The sequence below is a fragment of the Anomaloglossus baeobatrachus genome, chromosome 1, assembly GCF_048569485.1.
Source record: "Anomaloglossus baeobatrachus isolate aAnoBae1 chromosome 1, aAnoBae1.hap1, whole genome shotgun sequence".
In the NCBI taxonomy this organism is placed as follows: domain Eukaryota; kingdom Metazoa; phylum Chordata; class Amphibia; order Anura; family Aromobatidae; genus Anomaloglossus; species Anomaloglossus baeobatrachus.
Genome location: NC_134353.1, coordinates 675,989,663 through 676,010,588, shown reverse-complemented (window position 1 = coordinate 676,010,588; position 20,926 = coordinate 675,989,663). Strand labels below are relative to the sequence as shown.

The following is a 20,926-nucleotide window of genomic DNA, read 5'->3' as shown; positions in this document are numbered from 1 at the left end:
GTGCAATAGTAAGAAAATACATCTACTTCATTTTATCACTTTTCATTCAATGCATGTCCTTTTCTAACTAGGCTATTTTACTTTACTCTCAATATGATCAGATAAAAAAATAAAAATTGAAATTCAACCGAGAAATCTCTGTAGAGACATATTAGCAATAGAACGGTTCAGTCTGAATAGCCACACTGCCGTATTACACCACCTTTCAACATGTCAGTATGTCAAATTTCTTCCCAGCTAGAGCTATAAGTGTTGGTATGGAGAAGTGGAAATGTCTAAAAGCAGCAGGTCAGCCATGAACAGGATCAGGGACTATGACCACCGAGTGCTGAAGTATAAAAATATGTCGTCAGAAAAATCCCAGTATCAGACTGAGTTTGGAAACTGTTAATAGGAAGCTTTGTAGTTTGGACTTCCATTAGTGGGCAACTTTACCCAAGCTTGCATCTGTCACACTTGTCAAGCGTCAGCTGGAATGATGGAAAACACACTAGCGCTAGTTTTGCACACCAGACCATTGAAAATACATTCTCTGACGTGATCGATGAAGCTAAAACATTCTGCATAGTGACTTACAAATCCCAGTCTTGCGAAAGTCACTGCCCAAATATAAACTACAGAGTTTGGTGGAGGAGAACGAATATTCTGTCATTGTCATGCGTTGGTTGGGCCCTCACAAAGACATTGTCTTCTTAAAAAGGAGCCGGTCTGATCAAGCAAGTCTGCATCCTCTTCCCTTAGGAAATTAGAGGTTATTACTTGTATAAGCCGGGTCTAGGTGAAATGTAGTATTATGTATGTGTTACTAGTTTACCAATAACATGTATTAAACCAAAGCAAACAATGTTTATGATATATTCCATGTCCAAATTAAATTTCTCTAAAATAAAATGTTTAAATGTAGGGACGAATTTGAGAAAAGCTTTGAAAAGTGAGGCAATCGGGTTGCTGCTTTTATTTCTAGAAGTGTTTCCGAAAAAGATATGAAAATGATAGCTATGGGTAACGTTGCCTCTTTTCTTGTGCACTTTTTGCTTTATCCCTGCTATTCCCAAGTGTTTTTTTTTTTACTTTTTGTTTTATTCCATGACATGGTTCCAGAGATATGGGACTTTCTGATTTTTAGCATCCTTACCAAGGTGGTGGTGCTCATAGGGTAATTAATCCAAAGCAGTCTAAGGACAATCCCCCAAAAGAATTTGTGAGCCACGCCCCTGTGGAACAGAAGCCTAGTACTAAATAATTATGCCCATATCTGAAGCTGTATGGTAGATTTTAAAACAACAAAAAAAACATAATAATCAAAGGACTAGAGGAAATTACATTACAGCAAAAACTGATCACTATTTTCCTGGTGACAGGTTCTCTATAAAGTAACCCTTCCATCAGCCTGAGCTGAATCAGAGTCAGGCTGTACAATTACAGCCAAATATGTTTTACTCTGAAACACTATGTGTTTAAGAACAAACATTTAAATAGGATTTTTTCACCTAACGTTTCATTTTTTGCTGACCAAAGGATAAACTAGAGCAGAGGAAAATTATATGTACAAGATAGTACTATTAAATATTACTATACTATATACATATATATATATATATATATATATATATATATATATATATATATGTATATGTATATATATAGTATATATTACTAGTATTATATAGTACTGTGTATACAGTTAGGTCCAGAAATATTTGGACAGTGACACAATTTTCGCGAGTTGGGCTCTGCATGCCACCACATTGGATTTGAAATGAAACCTCTACAACAGAATTCAAGTGCAGATTGTAACGTTTAATTTGAAGGTTTGAACAAAAATATCTGATAGAAATTGTAGGAATTGTACACATTTCTTTACAAACACTCCACATTTTAGGAGGTCAAAAGTAATTGGACAAATAAACCAAACCCAAACAAAATATTTTTATTTTCAATATTTTGTTGCGAATCCTTTGGAGGCAATCACTGCCTTAAGTCTGGAACCCATGGACATCACCAAACGCTGGGTTTCCTTCTTCTTAATGCTTTGCCAGACCTTTACAGCTGCAGCCTTCAGGTCTTGCTTGTTTGTGGGTCTTTCCGTCTTAAGTCTGGATTTGAGCAAGTGAAATGCATGCTCAATTGGGTTAAGATCTGGTGATTGACTTGGCCATTGCAGAATGTTCCACTTTTTTGCACTCATGAACTCCTGGGTAGCTTTGGCTGTATGCTTGGGGTCTTTGTCCATCTGTACTATGAAGCGCCGTGCTATCAACTTTGCGGCATTTGGCTGAATCTGGGCTGAAAGTATATCCCGGTACACTTCAGAATTCATCCGGCTACTCTTGTCTGCTGTTATGTCATCAATAAACACAAGTGACCCAGTGCCATTGAAAGCCATGCATGCCCATGCCATCACGTTGCCTCCACCATGTTTTACAGAGGATGTGGTGTGCCTTGGATCATGTGCCGTTCCCTTTCTTCTCCAAACTTTTTTCTTCCCATCATTCTGGTACAGGTTGATCTTTGTCTCATCTGTCCATAAAATACTTTTCCAGAACTGAGCTGGCTTCATGAGGTGTTTTTCAGCAAATTTAACTCTGGCCTGTCTATTTTTGGAATTGATGAATGGTTTGCATCTAGATGTGAACCCTTTGTATTTACTTTCATGGAGTCTTCTCTTTACTGTTGACTTAGAGACAGATACACCTACTTCACTGAGAGTGTTCTGGACTTCAGTTCATGTTGTGAATGGGTTCTTCTTCACCAAAGAAAGTATGCGGCGATCATCCACCACTGTTGTCATCCGTGGACGCCCAGGCCTTTTTGAGTTCCCAAGCTCACCAGTCAATTCCTTTTTTCTCAGAATGTACCCGACTGTTGATTTTGCTACTCCAAGCATGTCTGCTATCTCTCTGATGGATTTTTTCTTTTTTTTCAGCCTCAGGATGTTCTGCTTCACCTCAATTGAGAGTTCCTTAGACCGCATGTTGTCTGGTCACAGCAACAGCTTCCAAATGCAAAACCACACACCTGTAATCAACCCCAGACCTTTTAACTACTTCATTGATTACAGGTTAACGAGGGAGATGCCTTCAGAGTTAATTGCAGCCCTTAGAGTCCCTTGTCCAATTACTTTTGGTCCCTTGAAAAAGAGGAGGCTATGCATTACAGAGCTATGATTCCTAAACCCTTTCTCCGATTTGGATGTGAAAACTCTCATATTGCAGCTGGGAGTGTGCACTTTCAGCCCATATTATATATATATATAATTGTATTTCTGAACATGTTTTTGTAAACAGCTAAAATAACAAAACTTGTGTCACTGTCCAAATATTTCTGGACCTAACTATATATATATATATATATATATATATATATATATATATATATATATATATATATATATATATTATATATATATATATATATACACATATATTATTTTTTTTTGTGTGGGAGTAAATGAGTAGTTTCCTCTTGGAGCATATACCTGTATGAATTGCTATCTGATACTCCCACTTGGATGTAAAAGTTAACTCATTATGTACCAAATATTTGATTGTTGATATCTCCACAATGGAAAGGCAAAATTACAAAAAAATAGTTTCATTACGTTCTACATCCACTATTACATCGTGTGTCCAGATCAACATGAACATTTGGTGAAAGGTCCTCTGCTGGCTGCGAGCTGTGTATCAGGGCTTTATAGACTGAGTGGTCCAAGCACACATTAGGTGAACCCTGTCAATCATGGCGAGCAGGGCAGAGAGAAGCTAGCCAGGGACCACACTGGACTACTAAGCTGAGACATTAGTCCCTATTTGGCTTTTCATTTCAAGGTATGTTTATGCTGAAATGCCACAGAGTGTCATAGTAAATTATACCTGGCTGTAATGATGCAGCCTCCCCCTAATTTATGTTGCCCTTGTTTCGGGCAGGATGAATCTAATGACAGGAACTTTTTAAAAAAAGTGCACACATAGGGAAACACCTGTCAGTCATGGGCAGAGGGACAGGAGCAGTATCCGATTAGTATTTCGGGCAGTCTGAATCTGATGGTAGGTTCTCTTTAAAGGGGTGTAGTAGGTGCAATAACAATAATAATAGCAAATACTTCAAATTAGAACTGTAGTATAGTTTTCCTGATATAGCTATGTCTCTTACCTCATGTGCAGGGCATTGCAGCTTAGGTATCCATGGTTACGTCCACTCATAAAATGACAGTTAGTTGCTCGTGGTCGTAACCATGGATACTTAAGCTATAATTTTATTTTAATGGAGGCAAACATGGCAAATGAGAAGGGGTTGTCAAAGTAATGGATAGCTCCTTTTAGACTCATTTACGCTACCAAATAACAAACATGGCTATTTCAGGAGAACTAGACTACATTTATAATTGGAGGTATTTGCCAATATTATTATTATTATTATTATTACTACACATACTACATATTAGGATAGGATTTTGGAGATTGAATACCCCTTTAAGTCTTCCTCTTTGTGATATTAAATGGATAATAAACAATATTCTCATTCAGAAAGAACTTCTATAATGTATAGTTCATTAGTAGAAAGGAAAGACTATTAATTCTGATGTATCTCTCGGCCAGGGCAATACTGTATATAACTTTTCTCTTATAGCTATAGCTCTATCATTTTAATTCTAAGAAGAATGGGAATTTCTCTAATGAAGATAATAGATTTAAAGAGTTAATCCCAACTTAATAGAAGGTGAAGCTTACTAACGGTATTAACTATACAATCAGCTAAAGGATCATTTGATTGAGTGCTTATTAGAGCGCATAGAAGAATGGTACATAGGAAAGAACCATAATAAAAATTAAGACACGAGCCATTGAGTGGAGCATTTAGAAAAGAACTTGAAAAGACTTATTAAATTAGTGAAGCATTTAGAGAAGAGTTTGTAAGTAATTTAGGAAAGCAATTTATTAGAGTGGCTGCAGAAGAAGTTATAGGAAACTAGTCCAGGACCATTCTCAGTTGAAGGCAATGATAAGCAGATATTCAATGCAACTTTCTATGGGACACTTAGCAGAACAAAGGTATGAGGAGCCCGGATAAAGGTGGAGAGAAAAGTAACTTAGAGATTAAAAGAAGTTTGAGTAGTTGCATGAGGAAAACACTAATATAACTCATACAAACTCAAGTTTACAAACTCATGTAACTAATGTAATTTGGTAACAGGTCTCAAACCACACAACTCCTAACTTCTTACCTTTGTTATTAAAGGGGTTGTCCACAACTAGGTCAACCCCTTCTGATATCACGTTTCCTTCAGGTAAAATAATAAAGCCATTACTGACCTCCCATACCGGTGCCCTTCCAGTAGTGTCCGGGCTCATGGTACCAAGGCTCACGTAGAGTTGTGACATCATGCAAGCCCCTTGTCCAGTCAGCTCCGGCTTCCTTCTCCCCATCTTCAGACCAAACGAGCTAACCAACAGGAAGTGAGCGCTATGGCTCCACTCACTTCCTGTTGATTGTTTGTTTGATCCAAAGGTGGGGAGAAGGAAGCTGGCGCTGATTGGTCGGGGAGCTTGAAGGATATCACAACCTGACTTGAGCCCTGGTTCCGGGAACCTGGACACCACTGGAAAGATGCTGGTACAGGAGGTCATTATAGGTTTTACCTGAGGGAAACATTTGAAATCCGAAGGGGTTGTAGTTGTGGATAACCCCTTTAAGGGCTTGACACATTGCATTTACTCCTTAGTTTTGTTTAATTTTTGGCTGTTCTCACTTGTTTTTCATTTAGGCCTAATTGTTCTTTTAATGTCTGCTTTTTGAAGTCTAACTTATCTTGGCTCACTATTTTTTAATGAACCCCATTGTGGATGTAGTTTTGGGGTTTCTACATGCCTGGCTGATTCCTCAGTTGTGACTTTCTTACAAAATTCCCAAATTTGTCGCAAATGAAGTCCAGTCCTCCCTTGGATGGATTTTATGTACTTTAATTATTTCGGGGCAAATTTTGGTCAATTTATGAAATGTTTGACTTGTGTGAAAAATTGGGTGCAAAGAAACAAGTACCATAAGACGAAAATAAAAGGGACTTAAAAACCCTGCGAATGATGAATTGGGACTATTGTGCATTGCAGATATATTAACCCTTTTCTGCAACACTTTTTGTTTTTGCAGCCTGATTGTTCAGGTCAACATGATTATGGCAATGCGGGACTTGTAAAGGGTTTTTTTGTTATTTTATATCAGTTTTGGGAACATACAAAGTTTTGATTGTTTTTTAGGTTTTTGGAGGAGGTGCAGTTTTACTGTATGGGTTAAATAAGTTTATATTTGAGATTTTTGTAAATCACATGCTGGGAAGGGGGTGACATAGATTCTTTACCTTAGGAGCAGAACAGAATCTTATAACCAAACACATGCACATTTACCTTCTCACACATTGTAAAACTACTTTTGTCAGACAGACAATCCTGGACTCTAAGGGGTGCTTCACACATAGCGAGATCGCTACCGAAATCGCTGCTATGGCACGGTTTTGGTGACGCAACAGTGACCTCATTAGCGATCTCGCTGTGTGTGACACTGAGCAGCGATCTGGCCCCTGCTGCGAGATCGCTGCTCGTTACACACAACCCTGGTTCGTTTTCTTCAAAGGCGCTCTCCCGCTGTGACACACAGATCGCTGTGTGTGACAGCGAGAGAGCGACGAAATGAAGCGAGCAGGGAGCAGGAGCCGGCATCTGGCAGCTGTGGTAAGCTGTAGCCAGGGTAAACATCGGGTAACCAAGGTGGTTACCCGATATTTACCTTAGTTACCAGCCTCCGCAGCTCTCACGCTGCCTGTGCTGCCGGCTCCGGCTCTCTGCACATGTAGCTGCAGTACACATCGGGTTAATTAACCCGATGTGTACTGTAGCTAGGAGAGCAGGGAGCCAGCGCTAAGCAGTGTGCGTGGCTCCCTGCTCTCTGCACATGTAGCTGCAGTACACATCGGGTTAATTAACCCGATGTGTACTGTAGCTAGGAGAGCAAGGAGCCAGCGCTAAGCAGTGTGCGCGGCTCCCTGCTCTCGCGGTTATGATCGCTGCTTCGGCTGCTGTGTTTGACAGCTAAGCAGCGATTATAACAGCGACTTACAAGGTCGCTGTTATGTCACAGAAAATGGTGACGTAACAGCGACCTTGTTGTCGCTGTCGCTTAGTGTGAACCAGCCCTAATGTACATTGTCTATCAGGGTCCTTCATTAATGTAATTTATGACACTACCAACTGATTTGCTATTCGGTAAAACAGCCTTTGGCACAAGTGGCCAAGTACGGCTTCAACCTCTGTACCTATGACTGATTGTACATCTTTACTGTTGCATAGTAAACACTCTCTGTATTCATTTTCACACATATTAATTAGGAATTGAGATAAAACAAAGACTTTAAAGATGTTGTCTTCTACTTTTACATTGATAGACTATCCTGACACCCGGCATTCCTGCCCATCAGCTGTTTCTGGTGCTGGCGGCGGCACCAGGCAGCCGAGTTTCAGAGCTGCACCGTCAACAGATAGCAGCCGCAGCTAGGTACTGTACATCCACCTTCTATTGATTTGTACAGGAGGCGGATGTACAGTACACGGCCACGGCCGCTATCAGTTGACGGGGCAACTCTGGAACTGAGCATTTCCAGCTGCTTGCTGCCACTGCCGACACCAATAGCAACTGATCGGTGGGGGTGCCAGGTGTCAGACCCCGGCCAATCAGATATTGATGACCTATCCTAAGGATCCTAAGGATCCTTATCCTAAGGGGCACTTTGCACACTACGACATCGCAGGTGCGATGTCGGTGGGGTCAAATCGAAAGTGACTCACTTCTGGCGTCGCTCTCGACATCGTAGTGTGTAAAGCATTTTTGATACAATTGAGCACAAAAGCGTCGGAATCGTATCATCGGTGTAGTGTTGATCATTTCGATGAATTGGGAAAGACCGATGTTACAATGTTGTTCCTCGTTCCTGCGGCAGCACACATCGCTGTGTGTGAAGCCGCAGAAGCGAGGAACATCTCCAACCTGCGTCCCGGCCGGCTATGCGGAATGAAGGAGATGGGCGGGATGTTTACGTCCCGTTCATCTCCGCCCTTCCGCTTCTATTGGCCGCCTGCCGTGTGATGTCGCTATGACGCCGCACGACCCGCCCCCTTAATAAGGAGGCGGTTCGCCGGCCAGAGCGACGTCGCAGGGCAGGTGAGTGCATGTGAAGCTGCCGTAGCGATAATGTTCGCTACGGCAGCTATCACCATGATATCGCAGCTGCGACGGGGGCGGCGACTATAGCGCTCGGCATCGCAGCATCGGCTAGCGATGTCGTAGTGTGCAAAGTGCCCCTAAGGATAGACTATCAGTGTTAAAGTGTAGGACAGCCTCTAAGTAACTTCATAGCTTTTACCAGACAAATAATAACCACATATTTTTGCCTTAGTTTTAAGCTAAATAAGGAAACCTTTTTTGGGGGAGATTTATCAAGCACTTTTTACCCAACAATCGGCTTAAAAAAGTATGAAATATCTGCACAACGCGTGGTTACAGACCTTTCATGGCATGTTAGGCCATAGGTTAAACTGGATAGCTTATGTCTACTTTCAACCTAAAAAACGCTGGTGTTTTTTGTCATTTTTAGCTAGTTTTGAAAAGTGGATGGAGCTTAGCATGAAGGGCGTGGTCTAAAATGGCCCAAGAGGTTTACTATAATTTATGCCAAAAAGGTGTCATAAATTATGGCAGGTACGTACGTCGGTCATTGACTGGAGTACATTTTCTGTCAACAGTTGGAAGATGCACGAAATTCATTAACGAATTTGGCACATTATACTACAGCAAACTTTGGATCAAGATAATTGTATACATTACCAGTCTTGACATATTTTCCCCTAATTCTAAGCGCTGTCCATGGAAATATGAGACATCAGTATGATAGAATGCTATCGGTTGATATTTAACAATATTTTTTAAGTATAGTATACACAATATTAAAAATGTGGTACAAAATAAAATAATCCTCATTATTTATAATTGACCAGTTTATGACACTATGACACTAAAATAATTTAGGCTTTCTTTACAGAGCTCTATAATGATTCCATAAATAGGCTCCGGCAATCTTTTTCATATCTGCAATGCATTACATAATGTGTGCCTTGATATATTGTACATTAATGCACTTATGCATAATTTTGTGTATGATGTAGATATAATAGAGAATACATCTATAAAAAATGTTCAACAAAATGGAGAAATTTAAATGAGATCTAAAGTAGCGACATGCATAGCTGACTTCTAAAGAAAGGTTATACACACAGAAGACATCTTTACCTGTTAACACAGTGAAACATTTCCTAATTCAATTGAAAATTTAAATATTAGGTAACGAATCGTATCAATTTGCCACCTAATCAAAATATAAAATATAATATTACTCCAGAAATGAGAATAAAAACAGTTGTCAGTCTATTCCTCCAAGAGCCTGGAAAGGGTTTAATTTCTCATTTAATTTTTACAATTTTTTTTATCCCTTAAATCAAACAAACATACCCGGTCTCCTCTATAGTTTAAACACAGTCTTTACTTTAAAGAGGTTGTTCACTACTTTTCTATTGATAGCCTTTGCTTAGTGGTACTTTGCACGTTGCGACCTCGCTACTGCGATATCGTCGGGGTCAAATCGAAAGTGACGCACATCTGGTGCCGGTAACGACGTTGCAACGTGTAAAGCCTAGATGCACCGATAAAAGATCGCAAAAGTGCCGTAAATCAGTGATCTGTGCAGTGTCGGTCATTTCCATAATTTCGCTGCAGCGACAGGTACAATGTTGTTCCTCGTTCCTGTGGCAGCCCACATCGCTGTGTATGAAGCCGCAGGAGCGAGGAACATCTCCTTACCTGCCTCCAGCAGCTATGCGGAAGGAAGGAGGTGGGCGGGATGTTTACGTGCTGCTCATCTCCGCCCCTCTGCTTCTATTGGCCGCCTGCCGTGTGACGTAGCTGTGACGTCGCACGACCCGCCCCCTTAGGAAGGAGGCGGGTCACCGGCCAGAGCGACGTCGCAGGGCAGGTAAGTGCGTGTGAAGCTGCCGTAGCGATAATGTTCGCTACGGCAGCTATCACAAGATATCGCATGTGCGACTGGGACGGGGACTATCGCGCTCGGTATCACTATCATCGGCTAGCGATGTTGCAGCATGCAAAGTACCCCTTAGAATAGGTCATCAATCTCTGATCGGCTGAGGTCCTGCACCCCGCAGTCCCACCAATCAGCTGGTCCCGGTCCCGGTTCTTGGTCCCGGTGGTGGCAGCAGGCAGCCAGAGATGCCCAGTTCCGGAGCTGCTCCATCTTCTGTTAGCGACTGCGGCAGTGATCTGCACATCTGCATCCTATTAATCTGCATGGGAGGTAGATGTGCAGTACCCGGCCGCGGCTACTATCAGAAGATGGAGCAGCTCTGGAACTGAGCATTTCCGGCTGCCTTCTGCCGCCGCAGGGACCGAACACAGCTGATTGGCGGGGGTGCGGTATGTTGAACCCCGGCTGATCAGACATTGATGAGCTACCCTAAGGATAGTACATCAATGTAAAAGTAGGGGACAACCTCTTGTAAACTAAAAACAGTAGAGTAGAAGGTGTTTAAAATTGAGTGGGGAACAGCCAAACTCTACTACAAAGATGAGGTTGTAGAAGACAGTTTCATTCTGAAATGGAATATTATGTGGTTTCTCATTGTTGCCATCAAATAGCAACTGCTATGGGTGATGCCACCTAGAAGATAAACTGAAATGGAGTAGTATGTGGTTTCCCTTCGCTGCTTTTGAACTGGTTAAGAAGAGTCTGAGATTCCAAAATATATTCTGTAGGGTTTATTATCTATGTATTTCAATTCTATCCAGCCTCTTCATCAGGATTCAACTATACAATGGTTGTACCCTCTTCATCAGGATAGTTATATCCTGATGAACAGTTTTGATAGCCTTCAAACGCATAGATAATAAACCATATATTTTGGAATCTCAGACTCCTCTTATCCGGTTTCAATAGCAGTGCAGGAAAACTACATACTACTCATATTTCATTTTATCTTCTCAATGGCGTTGCCCATGAGTCTGCAGCAGCCTCTATACACTCTGAATTGTTGTGTACCACACAACTGAATCAGGTGAGGAGGTATATCTGCATCAAACAGATAAAACCCTATTGCGATTTTTCAGCACTAAATCTGTGCATTTTCTCCTGCCGAAGACAGTTTTATATTACAGGTTTGCACCATGGCAAGACTGAGAACAGCAACAAGACAGGAGGTAGTTATATGGCATCAGCAAGGTCTCTCCCAGGCAAAGACTCCAAAGTAGACTGAGGTGTCAAGATGTGTTGGTCATACTTTTTAACATAAGCACCAAGGCATTGGCATTTTTAAGGAACTTAGACACAGTGGCCGGCCAAGGAAATTGTGTACATCAGATGAAACATACATCATGCTTATATCCTTTTGAAATCAAAAGATTTCCTTTATCGAGGAATTGTGGCCAAAAAGTCATATTTTTTATTCAACTGTGCACAAAGTGATGATATGGTCCACAAAGAGTCTAATCTTAATATCATCGAGCCTATCTGGCATTAGATGAAGAAGCAGAAAGATTTGCACAAGCCTACATCCACAGAAGATCTGTGGTTAGTTTTCTAAAGGGTGCTTTACACGCTGCGACATCGCTAATGATATATCGTTGGGGTCATGGTGTTTGTGACGCACATCCGGCGTTGTTAGCGACATCGCAACATGTGACATGTAGGAGCGACGATCAACGATCGCAAAAACGTCAAAAATCGTTGATCGTTGACACGTCGCTCCTTTTCATAATATCGTTGGTGGTGCATGCTGCTGGTTTTCTATTGGATGGCTGCCGTGTGACGTCGCTGTGACACCGCATGAACCGCCCCCTTAGAAAGGAGGCAGTTTGCTGGCCACAGCGACGTCACAGGGAAGGTAAGTCCGTGTGATGGGTGTAAGCGATGTTGTGCACCATGGGCAGCGATTTGCCCATGTCGCACAACCGACAGGGGCGGGTACGCTCGCTAGCAATAGCGATAGCAATATCGCAGCGCGTAAAGTGCCCTTAAGCTGTTTGGAATAACCTCCCCTCTGAGTTCCTTCAACATCTTGGTGCAGATATACTTAGAAGTACTGATGCTGTTTTGGAGACAAAAGGGTGGGCACAACATATATTGATTTGATACAAATTTCTCTTTTGCTCCTTCACTTTGCATTTTAATTGCTAAAAATAAGCTTAAAGTGAACCTCTCAGGTGCAATATGCGCCCAGAACCACGAGCAGTTCTGGGTGCATATTGCTAATCCCTGCCTACCTGTCCATGTATCTAGTAGCATAGATAAAAGGATCTTTAGAAAAAGTATTTCTAAAGATCCTTTATGATATGCTAATGAGGCCAGCGACTAGTCGCAAGGAGTTAGTTCCTGCGCTCATTCCACCCTCTTAGCATCTTGCCCACAGGGGCGTGCTAACATGCTATTCAATGCAGCATCCCCAGCGGTGACGCACGTACCTGTGTCCGCTGTCACCACTAATCCAAAGTCCTGGCACTTCTGATGATGCGCATTAGACCTCTCTTAAGCTGGGATGTGTACACCTGGCTTCATACTGTGCATGATTGGAAGTGCCAGGTCTTCTGATCAGCAGTGACAGTAAACACAGGTACGTGCTTCACCGCTGGGGATGCTGCTTTGAATAGCATGTTAGCATACCCCTGTGGGCAAGATGCTAAAAGGGTGGAATGAGCACAGGAACTAATTCCTTGTGACTTGTCACTGGCCTCATTAGCATATCATAAAGGATCTTTAGAAATACTTTTTCTAAAGATCCCTTTATCTATACTAGTGTACGGGACGGTTAGGCAGAGAATAGCAATATGCACACAGAACTGCTCGTGGTTCTGGGTGCATAGGGACCTGACAGGTTCACTTTAAAACTCTGCCATTGCACAGTACTGTATATGGAAACATCACTCGATTTCTGGATGGTATGCCATAGTTAGTAAATAAGTAACGTAAGTGAAAGGAGTGAACGTCATAGCCATTCTATATTGGATATGTATAAGTGTAAAAGACACAATGAAGCAATAAGCTAGTGTTGTTCAAAAGAGACAACAAGAAACATATTTAATGGCACGGCTCCAGTGTCATAAGGCACTGATTAATCATTGCACCTCTTCTATTTACACACATATGGTGGATCTGTCATATTTCTTACCATGTGTTCTTTTAAAAATCCTTTCTTTATCAGTTAAATGTGTGTCATTGTGAAGCAGCTGGTGCATGAGATTACATAATAGTAAGAAACTAGACAGCAATTTACGTTATGCATTATGTAAGAATGTGCGCATGTGTAAATTACAGCCATTCTTTAGTTACAAATTTCCAAATGGCAGGTGATCATCCATTTAATTCACTCTACATATGTAGAGAAACCAAGGAAAAAATTGTGAAAACATACCCTGCTGTAACTAAATAAAAGCATAGTGCATATAAACATAGGGTACTTAGTAAACACTGTTTTTGATCAAAAACAAAAAAAAATGTTTATATGCACTATGCTTTTATTTAGTTACAGCAGGGTATGTTTTCACAATTTTTTCCTTGGTTTCTCTTAGTCTCATGGCCAGTGTGAACATGGTCTCACAAGTTCCATGTATACCATCTCATACTCCGGCTCACTTTTTTGTTTTTATGTAGTTTTTTTGTATTCAGTACAAACAGGGAGTGGCCCCCTTCTCAGCGAGCTGGACATTTCATTGTGTGAATCCCCCTGACTGTGTGTGTCCTGTTGGGACCCGGTCGCTCTCAGCCCTTAGCCACATTGAGGCCTATCTTAGATCCATGGTAAGGTTTTAATATTAGAGAGTGTAGGTACTATCCCAACTGGATACACCTTGACGTTTGGTGGGATAGCTTTATGCTTTTTTTGATCAAAAACAGTGTTTACTAAGTACCCTATGTTTATATGCACTATGCTTTTATTTAGTCACAGCAGGGTATGTTTTCACAATTTTTTCCTTGGTTTCTCTTTGTCTCATGGCCAGTGTGAACATGGTCTCACAAGTACCATGTATACCATCTCATACTCCGGCTCACTTTTTTGTTTTTACTCTACATATGTAACCTATTAATTTAGTAAAATTATTGTACAATGACTTCCAATAGTTTGCATCAAAGTCAGAAATATCGGAATCCCAATGCAAAAAAAAAAAGTACACTGGTCCGAATTTTGCGTAGTTATGTGTAGAGGTCACCAATGGTCAAAACCTGACTTGGGTAAAACATTACAAAACACAATGATGGAGAAAATTGTTTATTAATTCTGACAATTCAAGGAGCACAAATCTCAGAGTGATATCAAAAAGGATTTTGGTGCAAGTATATAATTCTCTGTGACTCTTAATGGTACTTTATACGCTGCGATATCGGTATCGAGCGTACCCGCCTCCGTTGGTTGTGCGGCATGGGCAAGTCGCTGCCCGTGGCGCACAACATCGCTTACACCCGTCACACGGACTTACCTTCCCTGCGACATCGCTCTGGCCGGCGAACTGCCTCCTTTCTAAGGGGGCAGTTCATGCGGCGTCACAGCGACGTCACACGGTAGCCGTCCAATAGCAGAAGAGGGGCGGAAATAAGCGGGCGGAAGATCCCGCCCACCTCCTTCCTTCCTTATTTTCCGGTGAACGCAGGTAGGAGATGTTCGTCGTTCCTGCGGTGTCACACATGTGTGATGCTGCAGGAACGACGAACAACATCGTACCTGCAGCAACAACGATATTAAAGAAAGGAGCAACGATCAACGATTTTTGACGTTTTTGCGGTCATTGATCGTCGTTCCTTGGTGTCACACGCTGTGATGTCGCTAACGGCGCCGGATGTGCGTTACTAACGACGTGACCCCAACGAAATATCATTAGCGATATCGCAGCGTGTAAAGCACCCTTTAACACTAGAAGTCCCAGAAATTTCAAGCTCTCCCCTGAAGTCCCGAAAGAGGGTCAAATGACCCTTAAGGTGGTGTCACATAGCGACGCAGCAGCGATCACGACCAGTGATCTGACCTTATCAGGATCGTTGCTGCGTCGTTACATGGTCGCTGGTGAGCTGTCAAACAGGCAGATCTCACCAGCGACCAGTGACCAGCCCCCAGCCAGCAGCGATGCGTGGAAGCGTAACTAAGGTAAATATTGGGTAACCAAGGAAAGCACTTCTCTTGGTTACCCGATATTTACCTTAGTTACTAGCGTCCGCCGCTTCCACGCTGCCAGTGCCGGCTCCCTGTTCCCTGCGCTCCTAGCCAGAGTACACATTGGGTTAATTACCCGATGTGTACTCCAGCTACGTGTGCAGGGAGCCGGCACTGGCAGCGTGAGAGCACACTGCTTAGCGCTGGCTCCCTGCACTCCTAGCCAGAGTACACATCGGGTTAATTACCCGATGTGTACTCCAGCTACATATGCAGGGAGCAGGGAGCCGGCACTGGCAGCGTGAGAACGGCGGACGCTAGTAACTAAGGTAAATAACGGGTAACCAAGGAAAGTGCTTCTTGGTTACCCGATGTTTACCATGGTTACAGCTTACCGCAGGCTGCCAGACATCAGCTCCCTGCTTCCTGCTCGCTTCAATTCGTCGCTCTCTTGCTGTCACACACACATCGATGTGTGCTTCACAGTGGGAGAGCAATGTCCAAAAAATGAAGCCGGACATTCAGCAATGACCGGCGACCTCATAGCAGGGGCCAGGTCGTTGCTGGATGTCACACACAGCGACAGCGACGGGATGTCGCTGCTACGTCACAGAAAATGGTGACTTAGCAGCGACGTCGTTGTCGTCGTCGCTATGTGTGACACCACCTTTAGTCCAAACTGACCTAACTAACTAGAAACTAAATGGCTAAACTCAATGGAAAACAACAACCTCCTGTGGTGCGACAGTAATGGCCTTAATTGCAGAACAAAAGACGGTGATTATAGGATGTTAGCTAAAATCCTTCAGGTCAATCGACCCGTCTCTGGGTTCCAAAGGTAGAAATGTTAAATGACCCCTCTCTGGGACTTCTAGTGTTAATGTTGGAAATCCTTCAAGGAGTGAGTCCATTGAACCATAATAATGCCCTATCTAATAGGAAATTATTTTATTTTACACATTATCGGCAAATGAATACCTTTAGGCTTAAAGGGAATCTGTCATCAGGTTTTTGCCTCCTAATCTGAGAGCAGCATAATGTAGGGACAGAGACCCTGATTCCAGCGATGTGTCACTTACTGGGCTGCTTAGTGTAGTTTTGATAAAATCACTGTTTAATCAGCAGCAGATTATCATTACAGGATTATGTGCATGCTTCCATGATTAAGACCTATTCAGGTTGAAACGCGTAGGAAACAGCTCCTCTGTCTTGCCTCTTTATTTTTGTCTTGCTTGGATGGAATATTAATATTTTTATTACCAATAAAGAAACTGTTTTTTAAGAAAATTCTACTTTATCCTGAAGTTGCTGGAATTTCTCCCTTTCTTCATGCTACCAGGTAGTCCAGCATAGTCATGAGCTCTGTATAACTGCTAGATCTACACCAGAGAAAACATCGCTGGAATCAGGATCTCTGGCTATACATTATGCTATACATAATTGAATCTCTGATTATTCCCAGACTACTACTTTCAGCTTCATCAGTGCTGCAGTTGTACTACACATTATTGTGTAGATTATTTGGTCAATGTTTTAGGGCCTTATAATGGCTGCTACATTCCTTGCCAAGGCTTTTTTAAAGGCATTGATAGTCCCTCTTGATTGGCTGGGCAATACCATAAGTGACACATGGCTGGAATTAGAATATCTGCCCTTACATTATGATGCATTAGATGGGGGAGCAAAAATCTGGTGACACATTTCCTTTAATATATCACATATTTTTAAGAAATCATTATTTGCCACCAATTGGAGCCTTTGTGAAACTGGTCATTAGTGGCTTCACATAGTCATAAGAAAAAGGATCTAAATATACAGCAGGGTTGATGTAGTGGAGGGTATTTCAATCTACTCAACAGGATTGGATTTTGGTATTAGGGCTGTTTATAAGATAAAAGCCTTTTTATAGTTATCTGGCATGTGTTATAGTGCATATGGTTCAAATATTAAAAAAATTGTGATATACAGATAATGAAAGTTTAAAGGTGACAATTAAAGAGAATCTCCAGAGCTTCTTCCATTCTTATCACTTCTCAAAATCTGGTGGAGGATATATCTGGCAGATCAAGTGGAATTCTTAAAGGAGACATTTCTCCCCCCAAAAGCTGTAAAGTCGAGGTTTTTGGCATCCCACTGTTGTCTTGGTAACAGTACAACCTTATCTGGTGATTGAATTACCTATTTTATTAAACTTCTGTCAGAAGCCCAGAATCCCAGAAGCATGAGAGGAATCCTTTAAAAACAATGGTAAGATTGATAGTAACAGTCATTTTTTAATTATTGCCAGCTTTTCCCTGACTTTTCACCACATTATTTCAAAATCAATGTATTTTGCTTTTTTTATACCTGTATATTAAACTATCCATACAACTATGATTTTCTCTGAGACCTGTGTCTAAACTACACTAATCCACTGGGCACCGAACCTCCGGTATTATCAGACAGATGGTATGTCTAAAATGGCAACATGTAGAGAACCTTTCACAGCCAAAAGAACACTCCATGGACCTGTGTGTTTAATTGGCACCGCTCAAGACAAGCATGGAAGCATGGAAACCGGACCAGAACCCCTCGAGGTGAATACTGATAAAACAGATCTACAACTACTCGTCTACTTTGATCCAAAATTTCATTCTGAGTTTAATTACTCGTGGAAGCCACTGTGTGGTCGCTGATAACAATGTACAATGATGTGTGCTATAGCTTAGCCTGGAGATAAAACACTGAGACCCAGAGCCAAAAAATATTTCCCTATCTCTACAGCTATAAACCATCTTCAGAATATCCAACCATGACATTGCCATTCCGGAGAAGCAGCCAACCCCATTAGATGGATACAATCGTATCATTTCTTTAGATCTTATCACTGTATCCAGTATCTCAGATACTACAAACAGTCTTGATTTTACCATAATACACCAGATTTGACATAAGTAACACATAGTTGATTGGATTCTTGTAAAACATAATGAAAACACACAAAAGACTTTCATGATAAGTCCAATTAATAACATGCACAAGTAGTCGGCAAAAAAAATCAATCTATCAATATAGAGAAGTAACTAGGGATGATTGAATACCTCAAATATTTGGCTTTGCGAATATTTGCCGAATAGGTAGCCGCTATTTGACTATTCGCGAATATTCGATGCGCAATGTTAGTCTATGGGAAACCCGAATAACAACTATTCGGGCTTCCCATATACTTACATTGCGCTTCGAATATTCGCATAGTGGCGACCTATTTGTCGGATATTCGCGAAGCCGAATATTTGAGGTATTCAATTATCCCTAGAAGTAACCAATAAAGAATATTGTATGGTTCTTAATTAAAAAGAAAATGAAATAGCCTATATCTAGGAAATATATTACTATGGCCTTCTATATAGTATATCCATGTGCCAATGTCTATGACATCATTAGCTCTCATTAACATCAACCTTATTTTTTAATTAAAAGTTATAATTATTTGGGACAATTATGTCTCGTAGCATGATTTAACCAGCGGTATTGTTCATAGGTTAATGTGTAAACTGTAACAAATGTATCAATGAGATCTTATACAATAATAATAGTAATAGTGCACTCTAACACATGGTTTCCATACGAATAAACCACATGTGTATATAGATATCTCATTGGTTAAAAGCTGATGATCACCTATAGGTAGCAATCATTATAAGCTTCATTTTCATAGTTTCCAAAACCATTCAATGATATGACTCTTTATAATAACACACAAAGGATAACCCCGTCCTTATCTCATCTGTAACTGGCTCTGCAATGCACATCCTAAGATGAGACAGTCAATCTAAGTATCTAGCCTTCAGATGTCGGAAGATTTCGCATTATAACTTAGAAGGGGGCCATATCTTTTAATAAACATTTCATAGCCCAGAAACACATTGAAGCCACAAAAGCAAAAGACATCAAATACACAAGAAAACCTTCCTTGATGTAAGTGGCAATGATGTTAAGAATCTACCCCATTGTAGAGCAAGGAGAAGAAACCCAGCAAAGGGAATTAGAAAAAAAAAGATTGAAATCTAAAAGACAGCATATTCACATTTAATAACAGGGAAAATGAGGCAAAAGATCAAAAGCAAAAATTCTCACCATCCTGCATAAAAAGATACAGAGCCGAATCCTTCTGAAAGATTAACTTTCACTCACACAATATTTGGCTCCAGAAAAGCACCAGGTGCAGTGGGATCAGATGTGGACCCTTACACTGCCCTGTTATTCTAATGAATGCAAAGTCCCAGAGTCAGAAAGTTCAATCAAAAGGAATATCCAGCTGGAGGGAATATATATATACATATATATATATATATATATATACATATATATATATATATATATATATATATATATATATATATATATATATATATATATATATATACACATACATACATACATATATATATATATATATATATGTATGTATGTATATATATATATATATATATATATATTCTCCTGACACGTACAAAACTCATCCATAAATAGGCTAGATAGTCAAATCTTCCCAATGATTGCTATTGTGACAGTGAGGAGAAGCAGCTACTTTCTCAGAATTCCAGTAAGGAGAGCATGTGCTTCTGTGTCCTACACTAGTTTCTTCTAGCACCAGCACTCTCCTAATTGATTAAGCCTTGAATTATATAGCTCATCCCCTGCTGCTACTTTGCTTTTCTTTATGCCTTTCTATAACATTTAAGACACTCAATGCATTAACAATTTAAAGGTAAAGTGCTTGCTGGAAAACAAGGAAAGTCATTGTCATCACTGATGCGAAGCATCTTCTTACCTTCAGCGTGTGCTCCAAGAAGAAGGATGAGGAAGAAGAGGATGAAAGGATGGACACAGAGACCAGGAACCTGGCATATTCCACGGGTCAACATGACAGAACCTCAGACTCCTAAGGAAACCAGGAGAAGTAAGGGTAGTTGAGCAAGATTTCCAGCTCTGGTCTGCACATCCACTGAAAGATGTCTGGGGGTGAGCTTCACAAGGACTCATTCATGTGAGCAACTCTCCTGGTGTGGCTATTGATTAAAGGGGAAGAGGAAAGAGGCACAGAAATGCACAGAGAGGGCTCTGTGCCTGTTTATGAAAAGAATGATACTGTACTGAAATGGAGAAGGAGGGAGAGAGACAAGGCAGGATGATAAAGGAGAGAGGCAGGGAGTAGAGACACCAGGAAAGAAAGGATGTAGACAGCAGCAATAGAAAGAAGAGTGAATGGGAAATAGAATGCTACAGCAACGGTCTGAAAAGAAGAAACATGCTACACAGGGCAAATGTAGGCTCCGAAAGGGGGAAGGGGAGAGGGATGCGGGAGAGATAGAGAATCTTCAGTACAAACCTAACCTGACAGATTGTGTTGTGATCTGGTAGGATGCTGCTAGGAAGCATTCATATTATAACATCCAAGGCAGAGGGATGCAGGCACAAAGTGCTATAAGGCACAGACACATGGGAAGGAAGGCATGCTCTGAAGGAACTGCAGAGGGAACTGTGCAGCAGGATAGCCAGGGTAAAAATAGGCTCGATACTGGAGGGATCTATGCATCAAAGCCTAAGCCGCCGGAGCTTACAATCGCGGAATTGATACATGTCCACACATTCCAAAACATTATGAATTGTATAATTTGAAATACTATGTCCCAAGA

General features: G+C 41.2%; 1 protein-coding gene and 1 long non-coding RNA gene across 4 annotated transcripts in view; one reads left to right on the top strand and one right to left on the bottom strand.

Moving 5' to 3' along the window:
* The window catches only part of SEZ6L (seizure related 6 homolog like), a 720,622-nt gene extending 699,852 nt beyond the window's left edge, over positions 1–20,770 (bottom strand). The window contains exons 1-2 of one of the 3 annotated variants that reach the window (XM_075320063.1): positions 20,620–20,770; positions 20,062–20,172 (exon numbers count right to left, since the gene is read on the bottom strand). In XM_075320063.1, coding sequence (XP_075176178.1) covers positions 20,062–20,155 — 94 coding nt within the window. In that variant the 5' untranslated portion in view covers positions 20,156–20,172; positions 20,620–20,770. Of the gene's footprint in view, positions 1–20,061; positions 20,599–20,619 lie in introns of those variants that run through there. The other 2 variants (XM_075320062.1, XM_075320061.1) reach the window with 2 other exon arrangements.
* LOC142248668 (uncharacterized) overlaps positions 1–20,926 on the top strand; it is a 543,001-nt gene that overhangs the window by 10,737 nt on the left and 511,338 nt on the right. The window lies entirely within an intron of this gene.